General features: G+C 53.3%; 1 protein-coding gene across 5 annotated transcripts in view; it reads right to left on the reverse strand.

The window, feature by feature from the left end:
- Window positions 1-27,345, reverse strand: part of RGS3 (regulator of G protein signaling 3) — a 134,885-nt gene that overhangs the window by 81,059 nt on the left and 26,481 nt on the right. For 2 of the 5 annotated variants that reach the window (XM_043927764.1, XM_043927767.1), the window contains exons 6-14: window positions 20,959-21,019; window positions 19,535-19,625; window positions 18,857-18,912; window positions 12,236-12,317; window positions 11,376-11,481; window positions 9,778-10,129; window positions 8,849-8,888; window positions 3,456-3,652; window positions 1,095-1,178 (exon numbers count right to left, since the gene is read on the reverse strand). In XM_043927764.1, coding sequence (XP_043783699.1) covers window positions 1,095-1,178; window positions 3,456-3,652; window positions 8,849-8,888; window positions 9,778-10,129; window positions 11,376-11,481; window positions 12,236-12,317; window positions 18,857-18,912; window positions 19,535-19,625; window positions 20,959-21,019 — 1,069 coding nt within the window. Of the gene's footprint in view, window positions 1-1,094; window positions 1,179-3,455; window positions 3,653-8,848; window positions 8,889-9,777; window positions 10,130-11,375; window positions 11,482-12,235; window positions 12,318-16,054; window positions 16,289-18,856; window positions 18,913-19,534; window positions 19,626-20,958; window positions 21,020-27,345 lie in introns of those variants that run through there. The other 3 variants (XM_043927765.1, XM_043927766.1, XM_043927772.1) reach the window with 3 other exon arrangements.

The following is a 27,345-nucleotide window of genomic DNA, read 5'->3' on the forward strand; positions in this document are numbered from 1 at the left end:
AAGCGACACCAGTGTGGTGGAAATAAGCCCGCGGTCTCCCCAGGGAAACCCCCCTGAAAGAGACAATGCTCACTTGGAAAATATGAGTTCTGATCTGCTTGTCGAACAAAGAAAATGACAGCTGCCTGCTTTCGCTGCAGCTACACAAAATGTCCCAAATGCTGAGGCCGAAACGCCCTTCGAGATCAGCCAACCTCAGACCCTGCCATGGCTGCCTCAGACACACACACACACCCCCACTATTCAGATGGGAAGACTGAGGAAGAAGGAAGAAGTCGTAAGTGAGCCAGCAGCAAAACAGAGCTGGCTATAATCTTTCTGCCTTCAAGTTTCCTGATCTTTCCACCACCCAAAGCTGCCTCTCAACTCAGCCAAACCACACTGCCAGCTCTGAATCAGGGCCTGATTGGCAACAAGCCCCCATTCTCTCTTCAAGGCTCTCAGGAAACCAGTCAGATCCCAGGGTTCCAACCTCTGTTCCCAAGTAGACTTAAACTCACGAAGACTGAGCCGGAACCTGGCCAACTCTGGGGACTGTGGAGGGGAGTGAAATCCCCCCAGTAAGAGATACGCCGGGGCCAGCTCCTAGGAAGAGCGGCGTGGCCTCCACACCCAGGCCTCTGATGGCCAAGCTAGAGCCATAGAGAGATCATAGGCTTATCCCTCCAAAGAGGATTTGTGGTGTGGGTTAATACACACCCAGAGAATCCGGGTAAGGACAGATGCTCTTCTAAAAATTCTCTTTGGCTAACAGCTTTAATCTTGTCACCCATAAAGTCATTGTCACAGCTGGGCTGAACTGCCATCTCTTCTGCTCCTTAGAGGAAGTTGGGGTAAACAGTGGAATGTCATTAGGGGTTGGGAAAACCTTTTGACCGCCAAAGACGGACTATATAGCTTTGAGAGGTGGTGAATTCCCCGTCCCTGGATGTATCTACGGAAACGTTGGTAGAGGAGAGCACGGAAGATCTTTCAGGTCTTTCCTACCCTGACTGTACCATTCTGCGACCATCAAGAAAAGGGGAAATGGAGGGGCCTGGAAGACGGCTGGTGAGCCCCCCAGGACCCTCGCGGGGGGAAGGCGCGTGTCTTACCTCGGCAGCCTTGTTTCGCCCCTCGTACAACAGCAGCTCCTCCGACAACAGGAGGGTCCGGGCGGGGTTACAGAGATCTAAAGGCTGCAAACAAAGGCAACCGTTCACAGAGGCCTGGTGGAGAAGGTGGGTGGGGGCGGGGGGGAGGCAGCCTGCCAAAGCCCGCCGCAGAAGACTGCCAGCCCTGCCCCCACACCCCAAGAACCCACACGCCCCCTCATACACGGACAGAAACAGAAAGACAGAGGCACTCATCCTGGGCGGAACTGCCGCTGCGACCTTCCCCACCAGCCTTCACACACTTGCCGCAGGAAGTCGGACCACATGGCCGGGCCTCCCCCAGCTCCCTGACTGCACTGAGCTCCCTGGCCCTCCCAGCTCCCACACTCCCTCCTCGGTCCTATTCATGCTGTCAGGCCCAGGCTCTCAGGACGCCTCTGGCAGCAACCCAAGAGCCTCAGGCCAGGTTTGGTCACTTGAGTGCCTTTGAAGGCCAGGTCAATGCCTGCTCCACATTCATTAACACACTTGAGTTCACGGACTCCTTCTCTGTCGTCAGTTCCCAGGGACCAAGTCTCACCCAAACCTCTCACCCCACTCCATGACCCTGCCCCATACCCACTGCGGGGCCCCACCTCCCACTCTTATTGGTAAAGAACCTGCCTGCCAATACAGGAAATGTAAGAGACGCAGCTTCGATCCTTGGATTGGGCAGATTCCCTGGAGGAGGGCATGGTACCCCGCTCCACTATTCTTGCCTGGAAAATCCCATGGACAGAGGAGCCTGGTGGGCTACCGTCCATAGAGTCACATAGAGTCAGACATGACTAAAGCAACTTAGCATGCACAGGAAAGCACATATAGACGGTAAAACTAAAGAAAAGCAAGGAAATGATTATCATAAAGTCAGACTAGTGGGTACATCTCTGGGCAAGGAGGGTATTACAGTCAGGAAGAGAGACACACGAGCTCTGGAGTGTTGGCAATGGTCTAGGCCTTTTTCTTAGTGGATATCTACTTTATAATTACTCATGAAACTCTCCATTTAAGTGTCATGCCATTTTTGGCTTGTCTATTTTACAACTCAAAAGTTTTTTTGACTTCTTAAAACTAATTTTACTTTTTTGGTAAAAATTTTAAAATGAAAAATAGGCCCTGTGGATTCCAAGACCTTTGTGGTTACATCCCAAGAAAGAGGAGAGATGGAAAGAACGGCAAAGGGCAGACCCTGCCTATGGAGCTGTCTGGGGAGAATCATGTCACCTGCCAGAGATATGCTGCACGCATCCTAAAAAGTATGAATTCAAAGATTCACTGGCCAGTGACAGGCCCAGAAGGATGCCAGGGAGAGCAGAGAAGGCAGGCATGGTCAGAAATGAAGCTCTTGGGGCCATGCCTCCTCTAGGCTGCTGATGAGAGGATAAACTGAGTCTTTCTGCAAAGCAATTTGTCAAAATATGTATAAAGAGCTTTTAAGATGTTTATGACCAATGACCCAGTCATTTCACTTCTAGGAATCTCTCCCAAGGAAAATAATCTGAGAGGCAATTCATGCATGAGGATTTTCATCACAGTTATTTACAAAACAAAAGGGCAGACATAACATAAGTGTCTGAATAGAAGAGAGGACTGGTTAAATAAATATGAAACATCCATGTAATAGTGTCCAACCACCACAAAACACAGATTCAAAGAATATTTAACAATGTAGGAAATGTTCATGCTGCAATTCTTGTTTAAAAAAAGGCAACAGAATAGAAAATGTACAATACAGTCTGTTTGGGGTTTTTAATATGACATGCACAGGAAAGATATCTAAATGCTCACATGAGTTATATATCTGGGTGATAGAATAAATAAAGGTTTGGAAATGGGAGAGGAAGAGAAGGAAAACAAGAAAAAAATAGGAGAAGGGAAATCTAAATAGTCTCAGGCCGCCAGCTAGTACGGGCCAGACGTGTTTGCTAAGACCAAGGAGACCAGACAAGAGGCCAGACCTCGAGGCTCGCTCGCTCGGTCGTCTCCAAACAACAAAGCGCTGCAGGAGCCAGGAACAGAAGCCTCGGCACACAGGCCCTGCGAGATACAACAGGCAACTGCAGCCTGCCTGCAGTGTCCCCGGAGAAAGGGGATCGGGAGCGGGACCCCCGTGATGTCGAGCCTCCCTGCCCCCACTCTCCTGTTCCTCCTCCTGGAAGCCTCTGCTCCCTCAGTATCACCCCCAGCATCCTGAGCCCCGAAGCTTTTTGGCTTTCCCCCAGTCCTGGAACGAGACACCATCTCTGAGTCCCAGACTGAAGGGCCCTCTCTCTCTCTCTCACCTCCCCCAAAGGGAGGCCTGGGGCTCGGCCGTCAGCTCACCTGGACAAAGACGGGGAACACCAGGACCTTGGGGGCCAGGGTGACGTAGGTGCCGTAGCTTGAGTGCGGGGTGTGCGGCCTCATGACGGGGCAGTTCTGGTAGTTCCCGTGGCCCTTCATGGTCTGCACCGTCTTCATCAGCCGACACTTCTTCCCCAGGCCCGTGTAAGACTTCCCTTTACTGGGACTCCCTGATTCTGTGCGACAGAGATGGGAGTGCACTGTGAGGCATCGCCTCTGCGGAAACAGGGTGCACAGTCTCAGTCCATCAGTTGCCATTTCCAACGGCATCTACCTTGAGCCCGGCCCTGAGTGAGGTGCTGAGAAGATGGGGAGACCTCGGAAGGCAGTCTCTCTCACACTGCGGGAGGGATACTGACATGCAAACCTCCACCTCCAGGGTGAGGACAGGGCGGGGAACTGCCACCTATGATAAAGGTGGCCCAGGACCCGAATCAGGCCTAGTGGTTTCGCCTCGTAATTTTAAAAATCAGAAAGTCTCTCAGATTTGAAAAATCAGAAGATCTGGCCTCACCAGGCCCACAGGCCACATCAAGCCATCGGTCAGCTGCAGCGCTCCGGGTGGCAGAGCACGTGTGCTCCGGCTGGCCCGCATCCCCACCCTGGGCACACCCAGCTCTGCTGGCCTATTTCACTGCCTCCCAGGTCCCTCAAACAAAGAGAGTGGGGGGCCTGTCTCCGCAGCGATAGCAGAGACAGTGCACTTTCCTAGGACATGTGGGGTCGGCCCTCAACTAGCCAAGGGAGCTGGAGCAGTCTGGCTGACTGAGTCAGTCTGGGATGAGGGGTGGCACTGCCGCTCCAGTTACCGGGGAAGCCCACCAGCTCTGAGCCAGAGAAGAAAAGAAAGAAAAGAAGGGGCTTCCCCGGTGGCTTAGACAGTAAAGAATCTGCCTGCAGTGCAGGAGACCTGGGTTTGATCCCTGGGTGGGGAAGATCCCCTGGAGATGGAATGGCTATCCACTCCAGTATTCTTGCCTGGAGAATTTCATGGGCAGAGGAGCCTGGCGGGCTACAGTCCATGGGGTCACAAAGAGTCAGACATGACCAAGCCAGAGGGCTGCACCCAAATCCCACTTCTCTGCTCCCCGCTTGGTAACCACCAGCAACTCACTTCCCCGCTCAGACTCTTGGTTTCCTCACTGCAGTACCAAGCTCATGGGGCGGCCATGAGGACTAAATGAGATGCTCCAAGTGAAGCCCCTAGAACAATGCCTGGGACCTGGAAAGGGCGCCATAAAAGTGAGCTGCTAACTCATTGTGGTTCTTGTTGTGATTCCTCCACTTGGAAAACGAACTTGATCAGGTGCTCCAGGGATACTGGGAATCCTCAGCTTCATCAAAGACAGGAAGTACTCCCTGGCTTGGCCATCAGAAATTATTCTCATCAGAAAAGAAAGAAGAGAGGAGAAACGAGAGAAAGAGAATGAACTGACCCCAGGGAAGAGAGCAGAGGGCTGCAGGGAGTCCCTCTATAAGGGGACACGGCAGGACACATGCCCTCCACTGGACAAGGAGTGGCACACAGGTCTTTATTGTGTCTCATCCAATGGGCAGAGGTGCACAACACGGAGTATCTAAAAAGTCAGGAATTCTTGGACATAAGCAAGTAGGAGACTAACTCCAGGGTACTCAAGCTCCACACACACCTGAACCCCTTCCAAGAATCCCTGCTGCCAGGCAGGCAACTAACCAGCCCTTCCTGATCTGCTTGCCCAGCCCACTAGGTCTCCTTCCACCACCCCCAATCCTTGCAACCAGGGAGTGAACAGGTGACCTGACCCCAGCTATATCTCGGGGAAGCTCCCCACCGACGCACAGTCCAGGGCCTCAGAGGAAAAACCAGCTTGGAAGGTTTCACACTTGCTTCCTCCACCCACCCCCTGCTCCTTCTCACAGAGAAAGGTGAGAAAAACAAGTCACCACCCCCCCCCCACATACACACACACATACAAGTGACCACCCATTGCAGCAGTATCTTGGGGCAGCGCTCAAACTATAATAACCTAAACCACTTCCTGCCTCTTCAAGGAGTCACTTAGAGAAGAAATAGCATGAGCCCAGGATGGAGGTGGGGGTCAGATGCACCGCCAGACACTTTCGCAGCTCCTCATCTGCTCTGACCCTGGACGTCAGCCCCTGAGGGCTCTGTGCTGGCAGCCTCTGCTGAAAGAACCCATCTCGGCCCTCAAGCTCTGCACTGGGTTTGAGTTGGACCAGACACCTGAACTAGAGCACTGGCCCCCTCGGAGACTGTGCACTCTGAACAGGCTCCATCGCCTTCTTAGCCAGAGTGTTCTCCACTGCAAAGTAGAGATAATGCAGACTGCTACCTTGCCTGAGCCAGGGCAGGTTGGGGCTCCCACAAGAGACCTGATGGGCCAGGGTTTGGTGAATGGTACCAGAGTCTGAGGGTATGAAGATTATAAACCCAAGTCAATGAATAATCTACTCATCAAGGCTGGCATTAAGACAAGGATGCTGGGCCACAAACCGTAGCATGAATGGGGATCCCAGGGTCAGTCTGGAACTGACCTAGTCTAATCTGACACAACCAAGCCTAGACCAGACAAGGTGAAACCACACAGGACTGACAAGGCAAAATAGACCCAACTTAGAGGGGTTGGGTTTGCTAATGACAAAATCTGAGTCCTGTGTGCCCCGGTCTGACATTTAAAGGCATCCACTTCTTTCCTTCCCGAGCCCAGCTGCACAGGGCATCATAGAATCTTCGCCTTGGGCCTGGAAAGTCATGAATAAGCCACTAGATACATACCCCTGCCTTCGGGAGGGAAGCAGTCCCATTTTATAGACAAGGCAACTAAGGCCTGGAGTGACTGGAGAACTTGCCCAAGGTCATCTGAACAGTAACTGGTACAAAGTGGGATCACCCCAACCTATGTGGTATGTCTTCATGTCCCCTGTCCACACACCCTGGATAATGTGTAGCAAGTGGGCTTGATTCTTCAAAACTGATTTTTGAAGTATCTGTTTTAAAGAAACAGTCCAAGTTGTAACCTGACTACCCGAGCTCTGTGAAAGCAAACTCCTTAACTTCCCTCCTGCTACCACTTACACCCTCTGGTCCAAACCCCAATCCACCCCTTCAACACCTGCTTCACTGACCAAGCAGAGTAATTACTCAGCTTCTGAGGAGAGCCCTGGCAGCCATTCCACCCCAGCAGCAGAGAATCTGAGGCTGGGCCACCTTCACAGGGCAGGGGACAATGCCGGGGCATCAGCGGGTTGGGAGAAAATGCCAATGACAAGCAGGCAAGCACTTCAGGCCCCAGAAGGGCACCAGACCCTGTTCAACTCAGGTCAGCTCAACCCACTCTCCTGAGAGCAGGCCAGGAGGCCAGGCAGCCCGGCCAGAGGAGGGGACAGAAGCCAGCACACTGGTGACAGCCTTTGCCTCTGGAGACCCCTAAGTGCATTTAAGGGAAGGTCTGTGCCCTGAATTCCACCCCTTCCTCTGAACCCAAGGACCAGCAGCCAGGAACGCAGGATCCCTGGTAAAGAGAAAAAACGTCCTTGAATCCCCAAATAATTATTCTCATGAAGAATAAATGAAGTCAGGTCAAGTTCTTAACATAATGCATTCAGAAGTTACCATTGTTATTAACAGCATCATCATTTCCTCACTTGTCCCTCTCCCATGGCCTGCATGACTGTGCCCGTCTGGGTTTGCTAAGTACTGTACTGTCAGAGGGGAACCGAAACCTGGATAGGAGTTGGGAGGACACCAGGAGGCATCTCTCGAGGAGGATCCACACCTGCCCGCCTCCAGGGACACACCTGTCCAGCTCCCTTCCCCGCCGAGCAGTCTGCAAATCCTCAGCGGCAACCGAAGTCACTCCCCTCAGCCGGTCACTCAATTAAAATTCTGTTGCGTACCTGCTGTCTGTCAGGCCCTGGGACCAGCATCAGACACATGGAGAGGAGGAGGCCTAGGCCCTGCCCTTAATGGGGTCACCGTTTAGCAGTGACGTCTCCTCTTTAACCTAATGCACCGACTAAAAGCTTTCTTTAAAACTCAGTGTTGAAACATTATCAGACTTCTCTCCAGAAGGAATACGGATTCACTTCCAAACAGTCAAGCCCAGATACCCAAATGCCCCACCTGGAGAGAATAAAGATGCCTTCCATTCTCAACCCTAAGCCTGGTGGCAGCCCTTCCCCCGCCAAAAGACACCTGCTCTCAGCAAGCATCTTCGTGCTACTGACAGAGGGGACTGGGAGGGAGCAGGTCAGCAACTGGCTGGGAAAAAGCCATTCTCAAGGCAGGAGGTCAAAGGACATTCTGTGGGCTCTGAAGCAAGGGCTCAAGGAAATCAGGGTCAGTACCATGGACCACCAGGCAAGGCTGGTCTCAGCCTTCCAGATGCCATCTGGCCTTCAGCCAGTGCAGAAAGGACCTAAAAGAATGCCCAGCCCACTCCAGCATCAACTCTGACACTTCAGGCCTCCTGGGAGAAGGTGCTGGCTTTGAGACCAGCTTCTCTCCCTGGTCCTTAAAAAACTAAGGCCAGGATTTTCCGGACAAAAGAGAAAAATCCATTCAAACAGCAGAGACGTCTGTGCACTTCAAAGACAACTATCTTCTGTGTCGCATCACTCAGTAAACAGGCTGCTACTCAAAACCATTATCTCCCCTCATCCCTCCTGACAACCCTCTAAAGTGGGAATTATCAGCCCTGTTTTACAGCTAAAGAAACTGAGGTTGAGTGAGGGGTCATGAGTTGTTTAAACTCACACAACTCCAATTTGAGACCTCTCAGCTCTGAATTCCATGTCTCTTTCCTGGGTCAGCCTGACCATGGTCCATATAGCACCTTACACTTAGTAACACTGGTTGAGGGGCTTCCCTGGTGGCTCAGTGATAAAGAATCTGCCTGCAATGCAGGAGATGCAGGAGACACAGGTTCAATCCCTGGGTCAGGAAGATCCCCTGGAGGAGGGCACGGCAACCCACTCCAGTAATCTTGTCTGCAGAATCCCATGGACAAAGGAGCCTGGTGAGCTGCAGCCCACAGGGTCGCAAAGAGTCGAACATAATTGAAGAGGCTGAGCACACGCACAGACAACATTGGCTGAATCTCAGCTGAACGCCTGAGTTCTGAACACCGTCTCCTAGACTGCTCTGGAAAGATGCCCTCGCCTCCTTCTCAGTTCAGGATCCGAGGAAGAAAGACATTGGCTCAGTGAGGAAGGAGAGGTCTCAAGAGGAGACAGTCTATGTCAGTCTGCGGGTGGGGTGGGGGGGAGGGGGTCCTGACACTGTTGGGAAGGCCTCCCAGGCAGAGGAGGAGGCAGGGCCTGGCCTCTCAGCTGACCTCGCCATCTCTCGGGGACTCGGAGCGCAGACTCACCTTCGGGGATGGCGTCCTCCTGGTACACAGGCCGCAGGAGCTGCAATGGAAAGACAGAGAACTCCTCAGCCCAGCCACGGGGCTGACAACCCGGCAGGCGGCTCAGCCCTGGCCTCGGGATAGGACAGCAGCCCCTCCGGGCATAAGGGCAAAACCATCATCCGGCTAAGGAGCTGAGAGGAGGCTTGTAGGGAACACAGGCTCTGGAATCCTCCAGAATGTTTGAGTGTAGTGAGGCTTTAGCTGTCATCGAGTTTGACCCCTGGGCTGGATCCCCCACGTCCTCGATGGCAACTTGTTCCAAAGCATGTGCTGGGGAACACTGGCCTTAGGGATGCTAACAACTCTGCCACAAAGGGGGACACCATCAGGGGCATTTGGGAACCACTCGGGCGAACAGGGGTGAACCACCTTCTTCACTGCAGATACCCTCAGAGCCTCAAACAGGTGAATGCACACTGGACATCTGCTCCAAGTGGAAGACAGCAGGAGGTATTTCTCAAGCTTTTTTGACCTCAGGACACATTTTCCCCAGAATATCTCAGGGAACCAGTGTCTTGGAATACACACACACCATCATCCCACCGCACCATCTTGAAGTTCCTTCGACAGGCGCTCACCGCCCACCATGTGGCCCATTCTGCTATGGAAAAGTGTCTGGCAGAAGGCGCCTCCTTCTTTCGAGGTTGAAACCTTCCACCCCGTGACGTCCCCTGGTCCTGGATCTGTGCCCTGAGACCACAAAGACCCACCTGCTCTCTCTGCCCAGGACAGCCCGACAGGACGGCCCTGTGGACGGCTTACCCTGTGTCCCTGCTCCCTACGCCGAGCCCCTGGGAGGCTCCTCCCAACACAGCTGAGTCCTTGCCTCTTCCTGGCTTCACTCAGGGAGCCCGGCCCTTCACCTTCCCGGAACCGGCCGTCCATACCTGGCTCCCGGGGCTCAGCGGGGCCAGGATGATGTAGTTGGGGTCGGTGGGGGCCGTGGCGCGGGACAGCGCGGGCAGGGTGTGCTGGCTCCCGCGCTTGGTCAGCTCCGTGTAGCGCTCCCAGCCGCCGAGCAGCAGCCCGTCCGCGCTGTCACATACCAGGTGACAGCTATGGCGGTGCTCCGGCCGGGCCTGGGCCCCGTGCGTGCAGTTCTTCTCCCGCTTATTGGGGGGTGACAGGAGGTCGAGGGTCGACTTGCAGGAGGCCCGTCGCAGGACCCCTCCGTCTGGCCCGGGCTTGACCTGGGGGACCATGCGCCATACAAGCAGGATGATCTCGCTGGGGCAGCTCCTGGAAGTGGCAGGGAGCGGGGATCACAAAGAGACGTTGAGTCTGCTGCTGCTGCCGCTAAGTCGTTTCAGTCATGTCCGACTCTGTGCGACCCCATAGACGGCAGCCCACCAGGCTGCTCCGTCCCTGGGATTCTCCAGGCAAGAACACTGGAGCGGGTTGCCATTTCCTTCTCTGATGCATGCATGCATGCTAAGCCACTTCAGTTGTGACCGACTCTGTGCGACCCCATGGACAGCAGCCCACCAGGCTCCTCTGCCCACGGGACTCTCCAGGCAAAAATACTGGAGTGGGTTGCCATTTCCTTCTCCGGAAGTTGAGTCTGGGGGAGACCAAAGTAAGGCAGGGTAGGGTCCTCCGGGGGCAGAAAGGAAGAGAGGGGAAGTGGGCAGGGGAAGCCTCAGTGCTAGAACAGGAAAGGATGCAGAGGTCAGCTAAAGCAGAGACAGCAAAGGGGTCCCTGAGGTCAATTCGAGTTGACTGGCAGGGGCCGGGAAGGGCATTGGTAATAAAGAAAGAAGACCAGATTCAACTAGTGATGTTCCTCCTGAACACAAGGTACAAGCAAGCAAGCCACCTGTGTAAACCCCTTACCTAGTCATTCTGGAAGCAAACCGAAAATGGGGCTGTAACTCAGAGGGTCAAAACTGAGGGGTCCCATACATTTTAAGTCTTCCCTGGTGGCTAGATGGTAAAGACTCTGCCTGCGATGCAGGAGACTTGAGTTCAATCCCTGGGTGGGGAAGACCCCTGGAGAAGGAAATGGCAACCCATTCCAGTATTCTTGCCTGGAGAATCCCATGGACTGGTGGGCTACAGTCCATGGGGTTGCACAGAGTCAAACACGACTGAGCCGCTAACACCACGTACCAGGATACATTTTAAAGAATAACTTTAATTATACAACTGAAAAAAACGTCTGCAACATCTACACAGCCTAGAAAACAGAGGGCTTAGCTCTGAGGTAGCAGAACTAATGAGCTCAAGCAGAAAGCGACCCCTTGGAGCCACGCCATGAACCACAGGGTGTGTCTGAGAGCTTCTTTCCCACTGTTTGCTCTGGGATTCAAATTCACTTGGAGCCTAAACCTTCCAGTTTCAGGCCAAGTAACTGATTTCCGGAGGAGCAAAGCAAATGGCTCGCAGCTGTGAAGGAGGGACGGGCCAGGCGCGTGCCCAGGGCTGGGGAGGGGAGGGGAGGTGCAAGGCAGCCCCAGGCCCTAGGCCGCCCGCCACCCCCGGTCACCGGATCTCGTGGGCCAGCTCCACGCATTTCCAGTGCTCCACGGGCCTCTCGTTCAGCCGAAGCACCGTGTCCAACTGCTGCAGCCCTGCCCGCTCCGCCGGGCCCCCTGCAGGGACAAAGAAAACTCCTGGAGCCCACGATCCCCTCAGAGGGCCTGGGTCCTTTGCCTCCACGGTGACCTTGGACAAGGACCGCTCCCCTGCTTCTTCATCTGTGAATAAGGGCCTGACCTCAGGGGTGCTCAGGAAGGATCTTGAAGGGAGGCTCCCCTTTGCCTTCATTTCCTCCCTGCCTGCAGACCCAGTACTGGCTGACCTCTCTGCTGCCCACCTCCCCGCCAGGCCCCCTCCCTCCCCAGGACCTCCCACCCTTCGAGAACCCTTCCTTGCTGCCAGGCTTAAGGCAAAGGGGGCACCCAGATCGCCACATCCAAGCTTCTCCTCTTAGGATGCTCACTCTGTGACTAGGAGAAGTCTTTTCTTTGTGAAAAGTAGAGAGGGAATGACTATTTTAAAGGCTCATCAGGCTGGACTAGGATAAAATACTGACTCCAAATCAAGTTCATAAATGACTCTCATTTTCCCATGCAGCCATTACTGAAAATATAGGTTTAGTTCCTGTTTGAAATGATCGGGAAACAAAATATAAAAGCCTATCTTCACTTTGATTAAAAACAAAACAAAACAAAAAAAGAGTAGGTGTATTTTCATAGACCTCACTTTCATCTGTGGCCATTTAAAAATATTATTCTTTTCATTTTGAAAGGCCAGGACACTTCAATCCGGGTTGGGGCTGCCCTTTCAGTTCCAACATCTTGTTTGCTAAGCCTGGGGCCGCCATCACCCAAGATGCTCACTCACCGGAATCCACAGCCTGGACTCGGACCGGAGAGTCACAGCAGATGGTGAAGCCAAAGCCGTCCTTCCCCCGTGGGATGGTGATCTAGGACACAACCCTGCGCAGTTAATCCCAGAAGCCGGGAGGCTGCCGCCTCTGCTCCAAGGTCGGGAAGCCCATGGGCCCCACCCCAGAGCCACCTTCCTCTCCAAGGTTTCTGGAGCCAAGAAGGAGGCTGGCCGGCCCCTCGCTGCCCCTATCTCGGCCCAGGCGTCTTGAGCACTGGGTTGTGGGCCAAGTAGGAAGGCCGGGAGCTCAGGAGCTAAGCCAGGTCTGGGACCGACAGAGCCCTGGAAGGGCGCATCTCACCATCTCCAGCCCTGGCAGACAAGGCCCTAGCCCTTCACCTGAGGGCCTGCCGCACTGCCTGGCTCCACCTCGCCTGTGCCCCACTGCTTGCTCGGTCCTTTTCTCCTTCCCCCAGCGGCTCATGGTGCATCGGCCCAGGGCTGGCCCTGCACCGAGGGCCCAGAGACGAGGCTGACCTGCCAGCTGACCTCCCAGAACACAGGGGCGGGAAGACAGGGATGCACACACTCACTCTCAGGCCAGGGGGCGGGGGCCACATCCTGGGAGGGTCTCAGGGCCATCAACCATCAGGGCTTCCAAGTATCCAGTGAGGGCTCCCAGGTGAGGGGCAAGTGAGGGCACAGTCCCGGCTGATCCTGAACCAGCCAGTGACCTCCCTGTGGCCTGCGTGCGTGGCAGTCCACAGCCCCTCCTTTCGGGAGTTCCCTGAGAGGGCCCTGCCATCTGCATGCTCCTCTCAAAAGCAACAGGCAATTCCTGGGCTTATGTAGATCTCTCCAAAGCAAAGCAGGACATGATTAGCCTCAGAGCAAAAGGTGAGGAGGGTGCTAAGAAGACTCCTCTGTGCTTTGACTTTAGAAGACAGGCTTGGTGCATGGAGCCAGCCAGTGCTCCGTTCGTGAGGATGGCATGGCAGTGTCCCACCAGCAGTGGGCCACTGGTTTAGTTCAGGGTGGCCTTGCTGCATGCCCTCTCTGCGTACCCCAGTTAGGCTTTGGGGGGAGTGCAGAAGGCCCAGCCCCCGCTCATTCGAAGAGCAATTCCTGGTTGCTCAGAGCAGGGCTCTGAGTGCCACAGATTAAGGCAGCTGAAGTCAGAAAAGGGGTCTGGCTCCCTGGACATGGGGTGGGCCCTGGTGCAGCATCGGGAAAGGGCACCCCCATCCCCACCCCAGGCAGGCTGAGAAGGAAGCCAGCTCAGCAACCCTGGAGGAGCTTAAGGGTCATGGCCTTGTGAGGAGACTTCTATCTCCTTCCATTAGGGGCTGCCTCTTCCAGGTTGGGCGCCTGGCATTCACCTGCCAGTTGACCCAAAGGCCAGGCATGGGAAAGGGGAGGGCCAGGGAGCCTGGGGCAGCCAAGGCACTTGGATGCTGTCAGGAGGCCCCTGAGGCTCTGCTTCCCACCAGCCCTGGGCCTGGATTCAAAGTGAGTTTGTAAAACAGGAAATCTGACAGACAAGGGGAAGGGGGGGCGGGCAGGAAAATACCCCGTTCCCATAAGAATTCTGGGAAAACACACAGCTAAGGCAGGAAGAGAAAAAAATGGAAAGAAAGAAAGAAAAACAAACTCTGGAGTGAGTGCGGAAAGCCTGGGCTGAAACCAAGGGACGATGACAGGAGACCAGTCCACTCCAGGTGACCAGCGGGGACTTTAGGGGCCTCAGGGCGACCCTCAACCCAGGCCGAAGCTGGGATGCCAGCACTTTCCCCATCTCCCCAGCGACGGCCATGGCCCCTCCTGCCGCAGGCACGGCTCTGGAAAACAGGTCCCAGCACCCAGTGCTGACGGTCTGGGGACAGGCCTCCAGGGCTGGACCTGGAGAGCAGGAGGGTGCGCCAACAAAGCAGCCTGCTCCCCACATCCAGGCAGGACTGTGGGCAGGAGACCCTTCTGCCTTTCTCGGCACCAGCCTGAGCAGAGCCAGTCCAGGTAACAGTCCAGGCCAGCTGGGAAGAGGGCAAGAAGAGAGCGTGTGTGCTCGATGCGAAGGGCAGGATTGAGAGAAGGAAGCAGGATCATGCTCTGTCTGTCGTGACCACCAACCTCACTGACAGTCTCCAGAGAATGTGATCATCACTGCAGCCCTGATGCAGGGCTAGTTTTAGTCTGCCCGTTCAACAGAGAAGAAGACCAAGGTCTAAAGCAAATGAAGCTCTCGGGGTCAGGAGGCAAGGCGAGCAGCCCTGCCCTAGCTCTGGGATCTCAGCGACTCCTAGCAGAGGCCATCCTTCCAGGGTGGGTCTTGCTGTTTCCTGTCCAGAGCAGGAATTGCTACTGCTCCCAGATCTCTCCCATGCCAGCACCTCTGTTCTACCCTCCTGCCTGGTTTCAGACCCTCTATCATGCCTAGATTTCAACCCCAATCCCTAAATGCCACATTTATTGAACACCCTGCACCAGGCACTTCACACACATTCCATTTACTCTCACGGGCATCCTCACATCATCACCCTATTCCACTGACGGGAAGACTGAGGGTCAGGGAGGTAAACATCGTGCACAAAAGCCAGAGCTCAAAAAGGGCCGAACTGGATGACAGCCTGGGTCTGGCACAAAGCTAGTGCCCTCAACCCTGCACCACATTCTCACAGAGGATCCGTTTGGAACTTCAGTCTCGGAGCCCTGGGCACAGACCGGGGGCATTCATGCCTGACCCTATTCTGACTGCCAGCAAGCCCCAGTCCTCAGACCTGTGGTCCCACATGACCGAGGGCTTCTCAATCTCCCATCCAGCGCCCCCTCTGCCTCACCACCCTGCCACCCAGTTGCCAGTGTCCCCAGGGCTGTTCCACAGGCTCTGGAGGATGGGAGGGCCCTGAGAGCTGGGGACTGCAGAGAGAAGACACATGTCCCACATGAGGTGCAGGAGGCCCCCTCTGAGCATCTCCCCAGACCTAAGCCTGCCTGTTTGAAAGAGTTCATGACCCAGATTCCAGTCTGTTTATTAAAACACAGAGGGACGTTGTATACTAAAGAGTCATCCCAGAGTCCTATCAGCTTGGATACTCCCAAAATCTGGACATCCCATGCCTTCACCCTGCCTACATCATGCCTTTTTTATAAGAAAAAAATGTCCCTCACATTTCCAGAAGAGTCCTGGGGGCTGAGGGATCATCCTTCCCACGCTGCCCCACATCCTAATAGTGGAGCCTCAGAGGCAAACCCTCGTAGTGAAGCTGAGCTCCAGAGTCAGAGGACTCTGGACCCACCTCAAGGCATCACAGCTACTGGGGAGGAGAAACATGTGTGCATACAGACACAGCCTATCTCACACACAAGCGCACACCAACACAGGCTAAAACACAATCACATATACACGACACAAGACAGGCGCTGCCGTCCCATCAAAGGTAGGAAAAGTTAGCCAAAAAAACCCCAAAAAAACACATATCCGATTGCTCAGCCACCTAGCCACTTTCAATCTTGGGCTGGAGATGCTGTTTGTAATGCACACTCCCCCCAAATAAAAATGACAGAAAATCAACTAGACGGGCTCAGCTCAGACACCACCCTGCCAGTGGTCAGGATGGCACAGAGCTGGCCTCGGCTCTGTGGAGGCCTCTAGGGAGGGGCGGCAGGTACAGGCTACCTGGGGTCCAGTTCCTGCCTCTGTCCTCCCCGCAGGTCACAATGAACCTGTGAGGGGCAGGAGGAGGGAAGGAAGGCCCTGCGGGGAGAGAAGCCCTTCTTGGGGAGCCCCCACCCCTGACCCCTAAAGACACCCCCCTGCCCCAAGGGCCAAGCACCCACCTGCCGGTAGCGGCGCTCCGAACACACCTTGCAGAGCCCATTGAAGCGGTTCATGACTGCGGGTCCTGCCTCGGCTGCCGCCCCATGAAAACCCGGCTCTCCCCACGGCGGTGGGAGCCCGCACTGCGCCCCGTCAGCCTGGCATGACCGCCCTGGGAAGCCCGCCCCGCAGAAGAATGGCAGGAAATCACCTCTCACCTCCCCAAGCCCTGTCTGTGCTGTGTGCCTCTGCACGATAAGCCCGAAGGCTTCCTGAAACCTCCGAATGACAAGGAAGAGGGAGAGTTTTATATTAAAATTCCTGTCAACTAGTTAGTATTCCCCCGGCCCTGGCGGGGATAGGGCGCCTTTGTTCTGGCTGCATTCTCCGCCATGGGCCACTTTGTGATTCCAGTGTTCTCACAAACACCCCTGGCTGGAGGAGAACCCAGGCAGAAAACGCGGCCCACTCTAACAACGCCGCCTCCCCCTGCAAATCCCAGGGTCCTCAGTAGCAAACACAGGTAACTAACTCAGCCTAACGACTTAAGGATGCTTGGGACGGGGTGGGGTGGGGGTTGCACCCACAGACTTTCCATGTCAAGACAGGAAATACAAAACATTTGGAGTCTGCCTGCCACCCAGAAGGCACTTAAAAGTCAGTTTTCCCATCCATGGACACAGGCTGCTTTAAGGATCTGATGTGAAAGTTAGTCGCTCCATCGTGTCCGACTCTTCAGCGACCCCATAGACTATAGCCCGCCAGGTTCCTCTGTCCATAGGATTTCCCAGGCAAGAACACTGGACTGGGTTGCCATTTGATGACAGACCATAAAGTCAAGTCAGGAAGGGATTTCCAGTCACTAGATAATCCAGCCCCTTCCCTTTACTGGTGAAGAAGTGGGGGCCTGGAGCCACTGAGATGACAAGCAGGGCGGGATGGAGCTGGGATCAGAGCCCCAGTCTCGATCTCCGACTTGTAGAGCAGAGCCTGGGGAGCAGAGAGCCCCCTCCACCCACCTCAGGAAAACCACCCTGCCACTCACATCCTTGATGCCAGAGAGGGTCCCTCAGTCCAGCCCAGCTTCGGTTGCTGTGACAGTGGACAGGTCACCCCGGTTTCCCAGCCTCCATCACCCCATGCACACCTCTCGGGGTTCTCCCTGTGCCCTCACCAAGCCTCTGACAATCACCCCCACCTTGCTGGGTCCTACAGACATCTCCGAGTGTACAAGCCCAGGAAAATCAAACACACCTCGCAACAACGTGTCTGTGTGAAAAGTTCAGCCCGAAATAGGACTCTCCCAGGCCACCCAGAAACCTGCAGTGTTGATGCTCATGCAATTCCCATGAATCCCCAGGGAGGTTCCCAGGTCCCCATCCTCTCTGTGCTCAGCATGAACAGAGAAGGGCCTTTCGGCTCCCCCACTGAAGCTAGAGGAAAGCTCTGAAACTTGGCACGGAGCCACAGAAAACAGAGACCTGGCAAGTTACTCTAACACTGTGCTATCCTATATGGCAGCGATTAGACACAACTGCAGTTGAAATTAAAATTAATTTAACTTAAATAAAATTTAAAATTCAGGTCTTTATTCATACTAGCCACATTTCAAACACTCAGTAGCCATAGGTAGCTAGTGGCTGCAGTACTGAACATCACAGCTCTCGACTGTACACTCCATGAGGACAGGGACCTCTGAACTGTGGACAGCTGTAGGTCAGCACCTGGCATAAGGCCTGGCCCATGTAGATGTTCAATAAATATCTAATGAATGAGGCACTTTCCTGGGGGTCCAGTGGCTAAGACTCTGCGGCCCCAAAGTAGGGGGAGCCAGGTTCAATCCCCCATCAGAGAACTAGATTCCACATGCGGCAACTCAAGATCCCACACGCTGCAACTAAGATCCAGCACAGCCAAATAAATAAATATTTAAAAAAAAAATGAATGAATGAATGATTTGAGTAAATGAAAGGGGAAATGTCTTAGAGATAATAATACACCTAAATGTCATATGTGCTCATGGAAAACACTCACTGTCCTGTTTTCCCAACTAGGCCATTTGCAGGAGGCAGCCATACCTGAAGCCGTAATTCAGATGCTACCTCTGCTACTTGCTGGAGTGTGACTTATAGAGAGTGACCTAACATCTCTGAACCTTCCACATCCCGCTCATCTGGGGGATTGATAGTTAACAACCACCTCAGAGGCAGCAGTGAGGGTCACGTTAGGGAACAACAACGGGCCTGCTCCCGCGCTGGGAGCTTGTTTCTCCCTGTCTGAGTTGTTAGGGAAAACCAGAGATCACCTCCCATGGCTGGCAAAGAGACGGATTTGGATAAATATCCCAGAATCCCCATGGGAAGGCTCCTCTCCAGATTCGAAGCCCTAAAGAAGCGAGACCCCATCTCACGGTCCCGTGACGGCCGCTCCACGACACCGGTGGGGGCAGAGGGCCAAACCTGAAGGGGAGCTGGGTCATAATACCGGGGGGGAAGCAAGGGTCTGAGGGAACTTCGGGAAGGAGGACTCGACTTCAAGAGACCGGAAGTCAGTACGACCCAGATGTCTCCATCTCCAGGGACCGGGACCTGGCTCTCTCCCTATTGCTGCATCAAGCGTGAGCAACCCGAGGAAAGCACAGAAATAACCTCTTAAAAATGCACAACTTGCTGGGTCTCCAAGCACCAAGTGACTCGGAGTTTCACGCACCAAACGCTGCCTTGTTGAAGGGTCTCCTGGGCCAAGGGACTGACCAGAAGCAGGTTAGAACCCAGAGCAGTGCTCAGGGCCCATCAGTCCTGCCCGGGCTTGGGTCCACCTACCTTGAGTTTCTCCCCGTTCTCGGCATCCTCACCTCCCGGCATGCTCAACAACGGTTCTGGAAGGTGACACAGCAGAGTCAGAAAGTCTCTACTGGCATCTAAGTGCCCGTCCCACAGACCACCCAGAGGCCCAGGCCAGGGTGCCAGGCCCACGTGGTGGCCCAGTCACTGCTGGCCTCCAGGGTGTGGTAGTGCCCCAGCTCGGGCCAGGCAGAGGTCAGGAGCCAGGTCTGCATGCAGAAGGGCAGAGCACAAGGAGAAAATCCTCAGGCCCCACAGCAGGGCCCACACGGCCTGTCTGCAGAGGTGGGCACCCCAAGGTCAGCCAGGCAGCCTGTAGGGGCTCCTGAGATCACTGACGGTGAGGAGGGGGCCATGCGGGAAGGTCCAGAAGCCCAGCCCTCCATGATCTAGAGGCCAGCGGAGCTGAGCCACTTGGGGTCAGGCCACAACCCTCTCCAAGGAAAGCCTGACCAGATAAGTAAAGGCGTCATGGACACGAGGCTACGTTCCAGCAGGTGCCTGTGAGAAGTTCCTGGACCCAGGGTCTGAAGGCGGCCTGGGGTGAGGTGACTCATGCCACAAAACACAGTGACGGATGCTACTATGCAGGAAGGGAGGAGGGGAGCCCTGGGCCAGCAGAGTATCTGGGCAGAACTAAAGGTGGTGTGCACGCACCTTTCAGGGGCCGCAGTCTCCGCCTGGCCACCTTCAGGTGTTTGGTCCGGCCCAGGTCCTCCCCCAGCAGGTAGTACCAGCCATTGATCTCCTGTCATGGGAGAAGACGTGACATTCTCAGAGGAGGCAGAGGGCATGGGGCAGGCAGCCCCCAATCCGCTGAGTGCCTCCCTCAGGAGCAGAATCTCTGCAGGGACAGACACGCAAGCCTCCCTTCCACAAATGTGGAAGATGTGGGAGATGCCATGTCTTCCCCTTCCAACAAGCCCTCCTTGATGCTCCAGGCAGAGCTGGTCCTCCCCTTTGCTGGATTCCCACCATCTCTTGTCCCTGAAGAACAAGTCAACTCACAGGCCCGCCTCCCCAGCTAGGCTGTACAAGGCTCTGTGATGTGCCTAGCATTGTTCCTAGTACACATAAAGTGAAAGTGTTGGTCGCTCATTCATGTCTAACTCTATGCGATCCCATGGACTGTAGCCTGCCAGGCTCCTCTGTTCATGGAACTCTCCAGGCAAGAGTACTGGAGTAGGTTGTCATTTCCTTCTCCAGGGGATCTTCTCAATCCAGGGATCAAACCCAGGCCTCCCACGTTGCATGCAAATTCTTTACCGTCTGAGCCACCAGAAAAGCCTGGTACACAGAAGGAGCAAAATAAAGGCTGACAAAACAGAAGGGAGGAGAACAGGCAACCTGAGGCTCCTGAGCAGGCTCCAGGTGGGGGTGGAGGGACATCTCCACCCCAGAAGGAAAGCCAAGGCTGCAGTTAAGATATTTGGGACCCACATGCAGAATAGAGTCCTCAGCCACCTACCCCAGACTCCACTTCCAAGACACAGAGCTGGGTGGCAGGATGGAGCAGGCCACCAGGACATCTCCAGGGATGTGTGAGAGGAGTACTCCCTTCCCTGCTCAAAAGCCTCCAGTGTGGGGAGTGCAGGCCAAGTAGAGATGGGTAAGGGTCTGGCCACCCAGAGACAGGGGCCTCCAGACCCCAGAGTCCTCAGCTGCCTGAAGGAAAGCTCCACCAGGACACTCACTCCATCTCCGAGCACCTGCTAGGCCCAGAAACACAAGACCTGGCCCACAACATCAAGGGGACTCCGGAACAGACCACGAGAAGCACCCAGTCTTCATCCTCCAGGGTAGGGAGTACTCTGAGCTCCGAAGGACCTGCCAGTGTCCTTAGAGAAGACACCAGACCCAGAGTCTCCTGGGAAGACTTGGAGCCACCTGACAACTGGTCTCTGATATGAAAGAGCTAAGACGGGGGAGCCATGGTCACGCAGGTGACAAACAGTGTGGTCTCAGTGGGGCACCATCTCACAGACAGAAGCCCTGCCCCAGGGCTTCCAGACAAAGGCTCCTGCCTGTACCAGCCCCAGCCTAGATGGCCTGATTCTGCCAGGAGCTTCCCTTGCACCCACCTTGTCCGGAGTCAGGAGGGACTTCACCCCGAAGCTCATGCAGCCGATAAGTCCACTCTGTCTGGGAGAACAAGGTATGCTCACTTCAGCACCTTATTGCGCTATATGAGGAGGTCGACTGTAGAGTGTAACATAGGTTTGCCTGGTGCACTGCAGTTTACAAAGCACTTTTACCTGCATCATCTCATTTGATCTTTCCAACTCTGTGAGTTAGGCTGGAGTGGAGCTATTCTCTCCATTTCACAAAGGAAAAAAGCTGAGGCTGAGTTGATCCCCTTCCTAACATCACAGGACTTACAGTAGTTGAGCCCCGTGGGAAACCCATCAGAGAAGCTCGGAGCTACTTTGGAGGTCTGAGCTGTTCTGGTGCTGTAGGTCTGAAGAGCTGGTCCCCACAGGGAATTTCAGCTCCCACATCAGCTGGTGATACTGAATTCAGGAGAAAAGTGATGGGACCTAAAGCTCAAGAAGCTTTGTCTTGGGTCCAGGCAGGAGCTGGTTAGTGCTTGGACGGTTTCAAATCAAGGTTCAAACGGATCTGACACACCAAAGTTCCCAATACCAATCCGGCTTGACTGCCAGCTGGGCAAGCAGACGTGAGCCAGGGTCAGGACTCGTGGGAATGCCATGCTGCGTCAACAGGCTTGAGTTACGGTTGGATCCTACTTGACGAAGAGTGATTCAAAGTTCCTGAAAAATGTTCATCGCTGAGTTCCAATGTCCAACAAATCAGGGACTGATTGATACTTGGCAGCTTTCAATAACGATAGTATGTGCTGTGTGCTTAGTCGCTCAGTCATGTCCAGCTCTTTCTGACCCCGTGGACTGAAGCATGCCAGGCTCCTCTGTCCTTAGGGATTCTCCAGGCAAAAATACTGGAATGGGCTGCCCTGCCCTCCTCCAGGGGATCTTCCCAACCCAGGGATCGAAACCCAGGTGTCCCGCATTGCGGGCAGATTCATTACTGACTGAACCACCAAGGAAGCCCAAGAATGACAGTATAGATGAACATTACTGAAGAATGCAAAAAATAATCCTGCTATTACGAGCAAAAAGCAAGTTTACAAATCTATAGATTAATGAGAAAGATGCCCACCAAAATATTAACAATAGTTGTATCTGGTAGGTGGGATAAGAAAGGGTTTTGTTTTCTCCTTTGAGTTTTTTAGCATTTTTAAATTTTCACAGGGAACAACAGCTTCTTTCAGAATCACACACACAAAAAAACAAACAGTATAAATGTATTTGAAAGTATTCTATTCTACCACATCTTTCTCTAGCCTAACACTAGAGTTGCTTTTTCCCCCGCCTCTCTTTTCTTCTCTCTTAGCACATCCCCAAGTCAGTCCCCTTCAGAGACTGGTTTAATATTAACAGCTATTAATCGAGAAACAACACAGGTATTAACTCTGGAGCAGAAGGGACTTCTCTGATGGTCTAGTGGTTAAGGATCTGCCTTGCAGTGCAAGAGAGGCGGATTCGATCCCTGGTCAGGGAACTAAAATCCCACTACCACAGAGCAACTAAGCCAGTGTGTTGCAACTAGAGAGCCCACCTGCTGCAACTACTAAAGCCTGCACACTCTGGAGGGCATGCGGTATAGACTAGAGAATCTGTGCTTTGCAACAAAAGATCCCACATGATGCAATGAAGATCCCACAGGCTGCCATTACAACTCGACACAGCCAAATAAATAGATAAATATTAAAAAATAAAAAGACTGGAGCGGAACCTTGACGGTTGACTTCAATATCTGAGGGACCCACATGGACGAAGGAGTCAGCATGTTCTGGGGAAGGTGCAATTTCCAAGCCGAGGATAGAACAAACTGCCTGGACCAAACTAACTCCCTGGAGATGAGCCTCCCTGGAGACTGGGCAATGGGGGGGCCTGAGCCGGTCCACTGAACCCCCTGAAGAGCCTGTCTGAGTCTTGTGCCCCAGAGCCTGCTCCAGGGCTCCAGGCCCAGTAGGTCCAAGGTGGGGTCTAGACATGGACGTCTGGAGAAAGCCGTCCAAGGGAGCCTATGGGGCACGCACCAGGCCTGCCCCGGTGAGCACCAGAGGTCTACACTGTCTTTACAAACACATTTTGTTTGGATTCTCCAGAAAGGGTGGCAGTGGCCTACCACCCGAAAGTCTTAAGCAAAACAAAATGGGTTCTCGCAGATAGCCAAGCCGAGCGAGGGGCTGATCCTCAGGCCTGGCGCCCCTCCCTGCAGAGGCTCACTCTGCACCGGGCCCTGTCTCACCAGCTGCTCTCATTCTGCTACTCCTCACCCTCCACGCTCTCTTCCTGCCCCCCTTTCCTGCAGCCTGGGCTGCACGCGTGCTCCCTCCCCCTTGCCAGCCCCCTCCCATCTCACCAGGCCGGATTAATCATCTCCCCCTGGAGGACAGTGCAGTCACTCCATTAAAGCCACCCGTCCCCATCCACCCCCCACCACCAAAAACAAACCCTCCTCCCTCCTGGCGCGTGGCCAAGACGGCACTAATGGAGGGGCAGCCGCAGTGACCAACACAAGTGGCGGCCACTGACCTGAGCTGCCGCTCCAGAAAAGCCTTGTCAAGACTTTGCCAAAGTCCTCATCACGGATTTCATTTTGTTTGTCAACACATTCAAGAGCAACCCAGCTGGTATCCAGGTGCCCACACTGCCTTGCTGTACATTTTCCTTTCACCCTGGGTACGGCTGTAACTGCCTAAATCTCCCAGGCACAATGCTTTAGCTGTAATAAAGGCTGCCTCTTCCTGCTCTTCAATAAGTGGAGTTTTCATCCCCTGGTGCTCAGAGAATGCTAAATGGTTGATAGCCTCCCATGAGCTTTGTTTCCTGTGAAGGGGCCTCCAATGATTTCATGATAATTCAGGCCCAGCAAATTGTCACAATCAATGTCCATAACAGGAACCTCTAAGTGTTCTTCGATTAGCTACTCCTGAAACCTGTTTTTAAAAACCTTTAGAAGAAGAAAGACTTCTTTTATGCACAACCTGAACACATGGCAATCTACTGGTCAAGTAATAAACTTGGGAACTGGTGATCGCCTGAAATTTCGCTAGGCGCAGAGTCTCAGGGGCCAAGACTTGGGCACTTCTGAAGGCTGAACCCTGAACTTGGTGAAGGTTTGACAAATGGATGAATCCATCATTCCTATGTTGGCAGGCACTGGGCAAGGAGCCCCAGCATTAAGGAAACAAGACAAACACTCAGGAATTTAAACAGCAGTTCAAGGCAGCAATACAAGGGATGTCACTAGACGGGGTGAGATTGACAGATGAGCAGTGCCGGCAATAAATGCTGAATGCTCAGAGAGGCAAGAAGTGGTTTAGAATTGAGATATTCAAAGAAGGTCTAAGGAGTTCAGCCAGAGAGAATGAAAGGAAGAGCATTTCAGGCAAAGGCAACAGCTGGTACAAAGGCTCAGAGGTAAGGCTTCATGGAGCATTCATGGGCAATAGTACAGCCAGGCCTCCATGTGCAAGGATGAGGAACCCATGGATATGGAGGACCAACCGTACTACCCCACTTTATAGAAGGGACTTGAGCATCCATGGATTTTGGTATCCACGGGGGTCCTGGAACTAATACCCAGTGGATACAGAGAGATGGCTATACTCAGCTCAGTTTATTTTTGAGCACACGGTAGGAAACCCGCTACAAAAAGAAAATGCATTATTTTAAGGGGATGCACTTTACTTTTCTCTCTCAGGGGCCTTAAACTATTTCTGTTACAGACTTATTCCATTTAATCTCAATTTATTTTTAATTTGATGACTTAAATTGCACACACATTTTTCCATTCATCTTCTCTATCCTTGGTCTCAGTCCCCATCTCTGGTCACAAGCTTTCTAACTTTACAGTGCTGTACTTGGCACTGGGGTGGTTTATAAAGTAGTTGAAAGAGCAGAGGGTACAAAGATAGTGTGCAACACACAGCTAACAGCTTCTCCATATATGTAATTACTATTAGCATAAAAGATTATGTTCTTCAAACATATGTTGTGTGTGTTTTAGGTTGTTTTTTTTTTTTTAACTTGGTGCATAACAGTACAATTCTAAGACTGTTCTCTTACTACAAGTTCTGAAAACATCGTGATTAACACTAGAAGCTTCAGTTTGGCTTTTTCCACATCCTCGAACAAAACTTTTAAGTAGTTCAGTTCCATAGTCAGTGATATTAAGGAGTTACTATTAATTTTTAAATATGATAATGGCATTGTGGTTGTTTTTTAAGTCATCTTTTAGAGAGATCTATAGCTCAGATGAGATTATTTGCTTTAAAGTAATCCACTAGAGGAAGGGAAAGTGGTGAGGGCGTAAATGAAGTAAAATTGGCCACGTATTGATCATTGATGAAGCTGGGCTACAAGTATATGAGGGCTTATTATATAATATTTTCTAATTTTGCCTATGTTTGAAAATGTCTATAACGTCTTAAAAACTCACAGAAACCCAAGTCGAAAGAAACCTTTGAGATCGCTGCATTTTACAGGTGAGGAAACTGGGGCCCAGAGCTGGGAAGTGACCTGTCCACCGTCTCACAGCGAGGAGCAGTTGTGCCCGAATCTACTGCCCGGAGGCCTGGCTCTCCTCAGCTCCCACCGTGCTCACCACAGGAGCTGAAATCAGCCTGCCCCTCCCAGCACTGAACCGTCTTGTGTCTCTACTACGAGTTCACAGCAGTCCCTGGAAGGACCGCGAGAATTCATGAAACAGATGCTCCCCCTTTCATCTCTTATCAGTCTCAAAATGTAACCGCCACATAGTCAGTTGGATGACTTACATAAAACTGTATTAAAAATGCTGTGAGAGGTGGCCTGAGGCATAAGCTCACTGATACAGAAAAAGTTTGGCTTTGGAGCTTTTTCCCACCTGTGTGAGCCAGTCAAGGGTACTTATATCATGTGGTTGATGCCAGGCTACCTGGATTTGTGTCTTGTTTTCACCACTTGCTGGCTGTGTTACCTTGGGCAAGTTACTTAACCTCTCTGTGCCTGTAAAAGAGAAACATTAGTAATGCCCACCTTATATGGTATTGTGAGGATCCTGTGTCCACACAATAGATAATGATTAAATATGCTTAAGGTCCACACATTTGGTGGACATGAAGTGCTTGATAAACATGAGCAATGATATCACCTTGGACAAGTTCCTTGGCCTTAGTAAATCTCGGTTTCCTCATCCCTGAAGAGACAGACAACAGTAATTCCTACCTCTCAGGGTCGTTGTGAGGATTAAATGAGATAATATATGTAAAGTGCTTGGCACAGAGAAGGGTTCATAAATGTTTGCTTCCTTCCTTCTGTAATTGTCCTTCACGTTGTTAAGTTGAATGTCCGTCCTTTAGAGACTCACAGTTTGATTTCAGAGTGTTCAGCAGGGCAGGGGTTTCTGGCAATGGTTCCTGCAGCTCAGAGGCCTTCTCATTCAGAGCTGGGTCGATAACCATGCCTCCCGCCCCGAGCCGGTCCCTGTGGTGCTGGCACCTCGGGCAGGGCCATCTGTTCGGAAAGCAGGCCTGTCTGCGCCTGCTCTGTCCCTCTGTGAGCTTTGGGTTGGGACTGTGACCACAAGCTTGACTGTGTTTTGTTGAATAAGGAATCTCACTTTCCCAAAATAGGCAACAAGTGGAGACACTGCCTCTGTCACGCTGCCTCCCTGGGTGCTGACTCACTTTCCCCGGCCTCACTCTCTTTTCCAAAAACCGACAAGTGCACTGCTGCCGCTTCCCCAGCCGGCTCCGCCCGGCTCACTCCGCTCTCGCAGGGCAGCAGCCGTAGCAGAGGACATGGCGACTCCCGCAGTGTGGTGTCTGCCTCCGGCTCCCGCTCCACTCCTCGCCTCTGTCCAGGGGGCTCACCAGGCATCCTTCTGTCTGCCTGCCGCTCCTCCTCCATCTGCTTCCCAGACGGCACTGCTGCTGCTAAGTCGCTTCAGTCGTGTCCGACTCTGTGCGACCCCACAGACGACAGCCCACCAGGCTCCCCCATCCCTGGGATTCTCCAGGCAAGAACACTGGAGCGGGTTGCCATTTCCTTCTCCGATGCATGCACGCATGCTCAGTCACTTCAGCCGTGTCCGACTCTGTGCGACCCTATAGACAGCAGCCCACCAGGCTCTAGTGGTAAAGAACTCCCCTGCCGATGCAAGAGACATAAGAGATGCGAGTTCCATCTCTGGCTCAGAAAGATCCCCTGGAGAAGGGCATGGCAACCCACTCCAGTACTCTTGCCTGGAGAATGCCAAGGACAGAGGAGCCTGGTGGGCTATGGTCCATGGGGTCACAAAGAGTCGGTCACGACTGAAGCGACTCGGGACACACTCTGCCTCTGTCTCCTTCAGGGCTTTCCCTTCCTGTGTCCGTCCTTTCAAGACAGGGTTCTGAC

Source organism: Cervus elaphus, chromosome 16, assembly GCF_910594005.1.
Source record: "Cervus elaphus chromosome 16, mCerEla1.1, whole genome shotgun sequence".
Taxonomy (NCBI): Eukaryota; Metazoa; Chordata; class Mammalia; order Artiodactyla; family Cervidae; genus Cervus; species Cervus elaphus.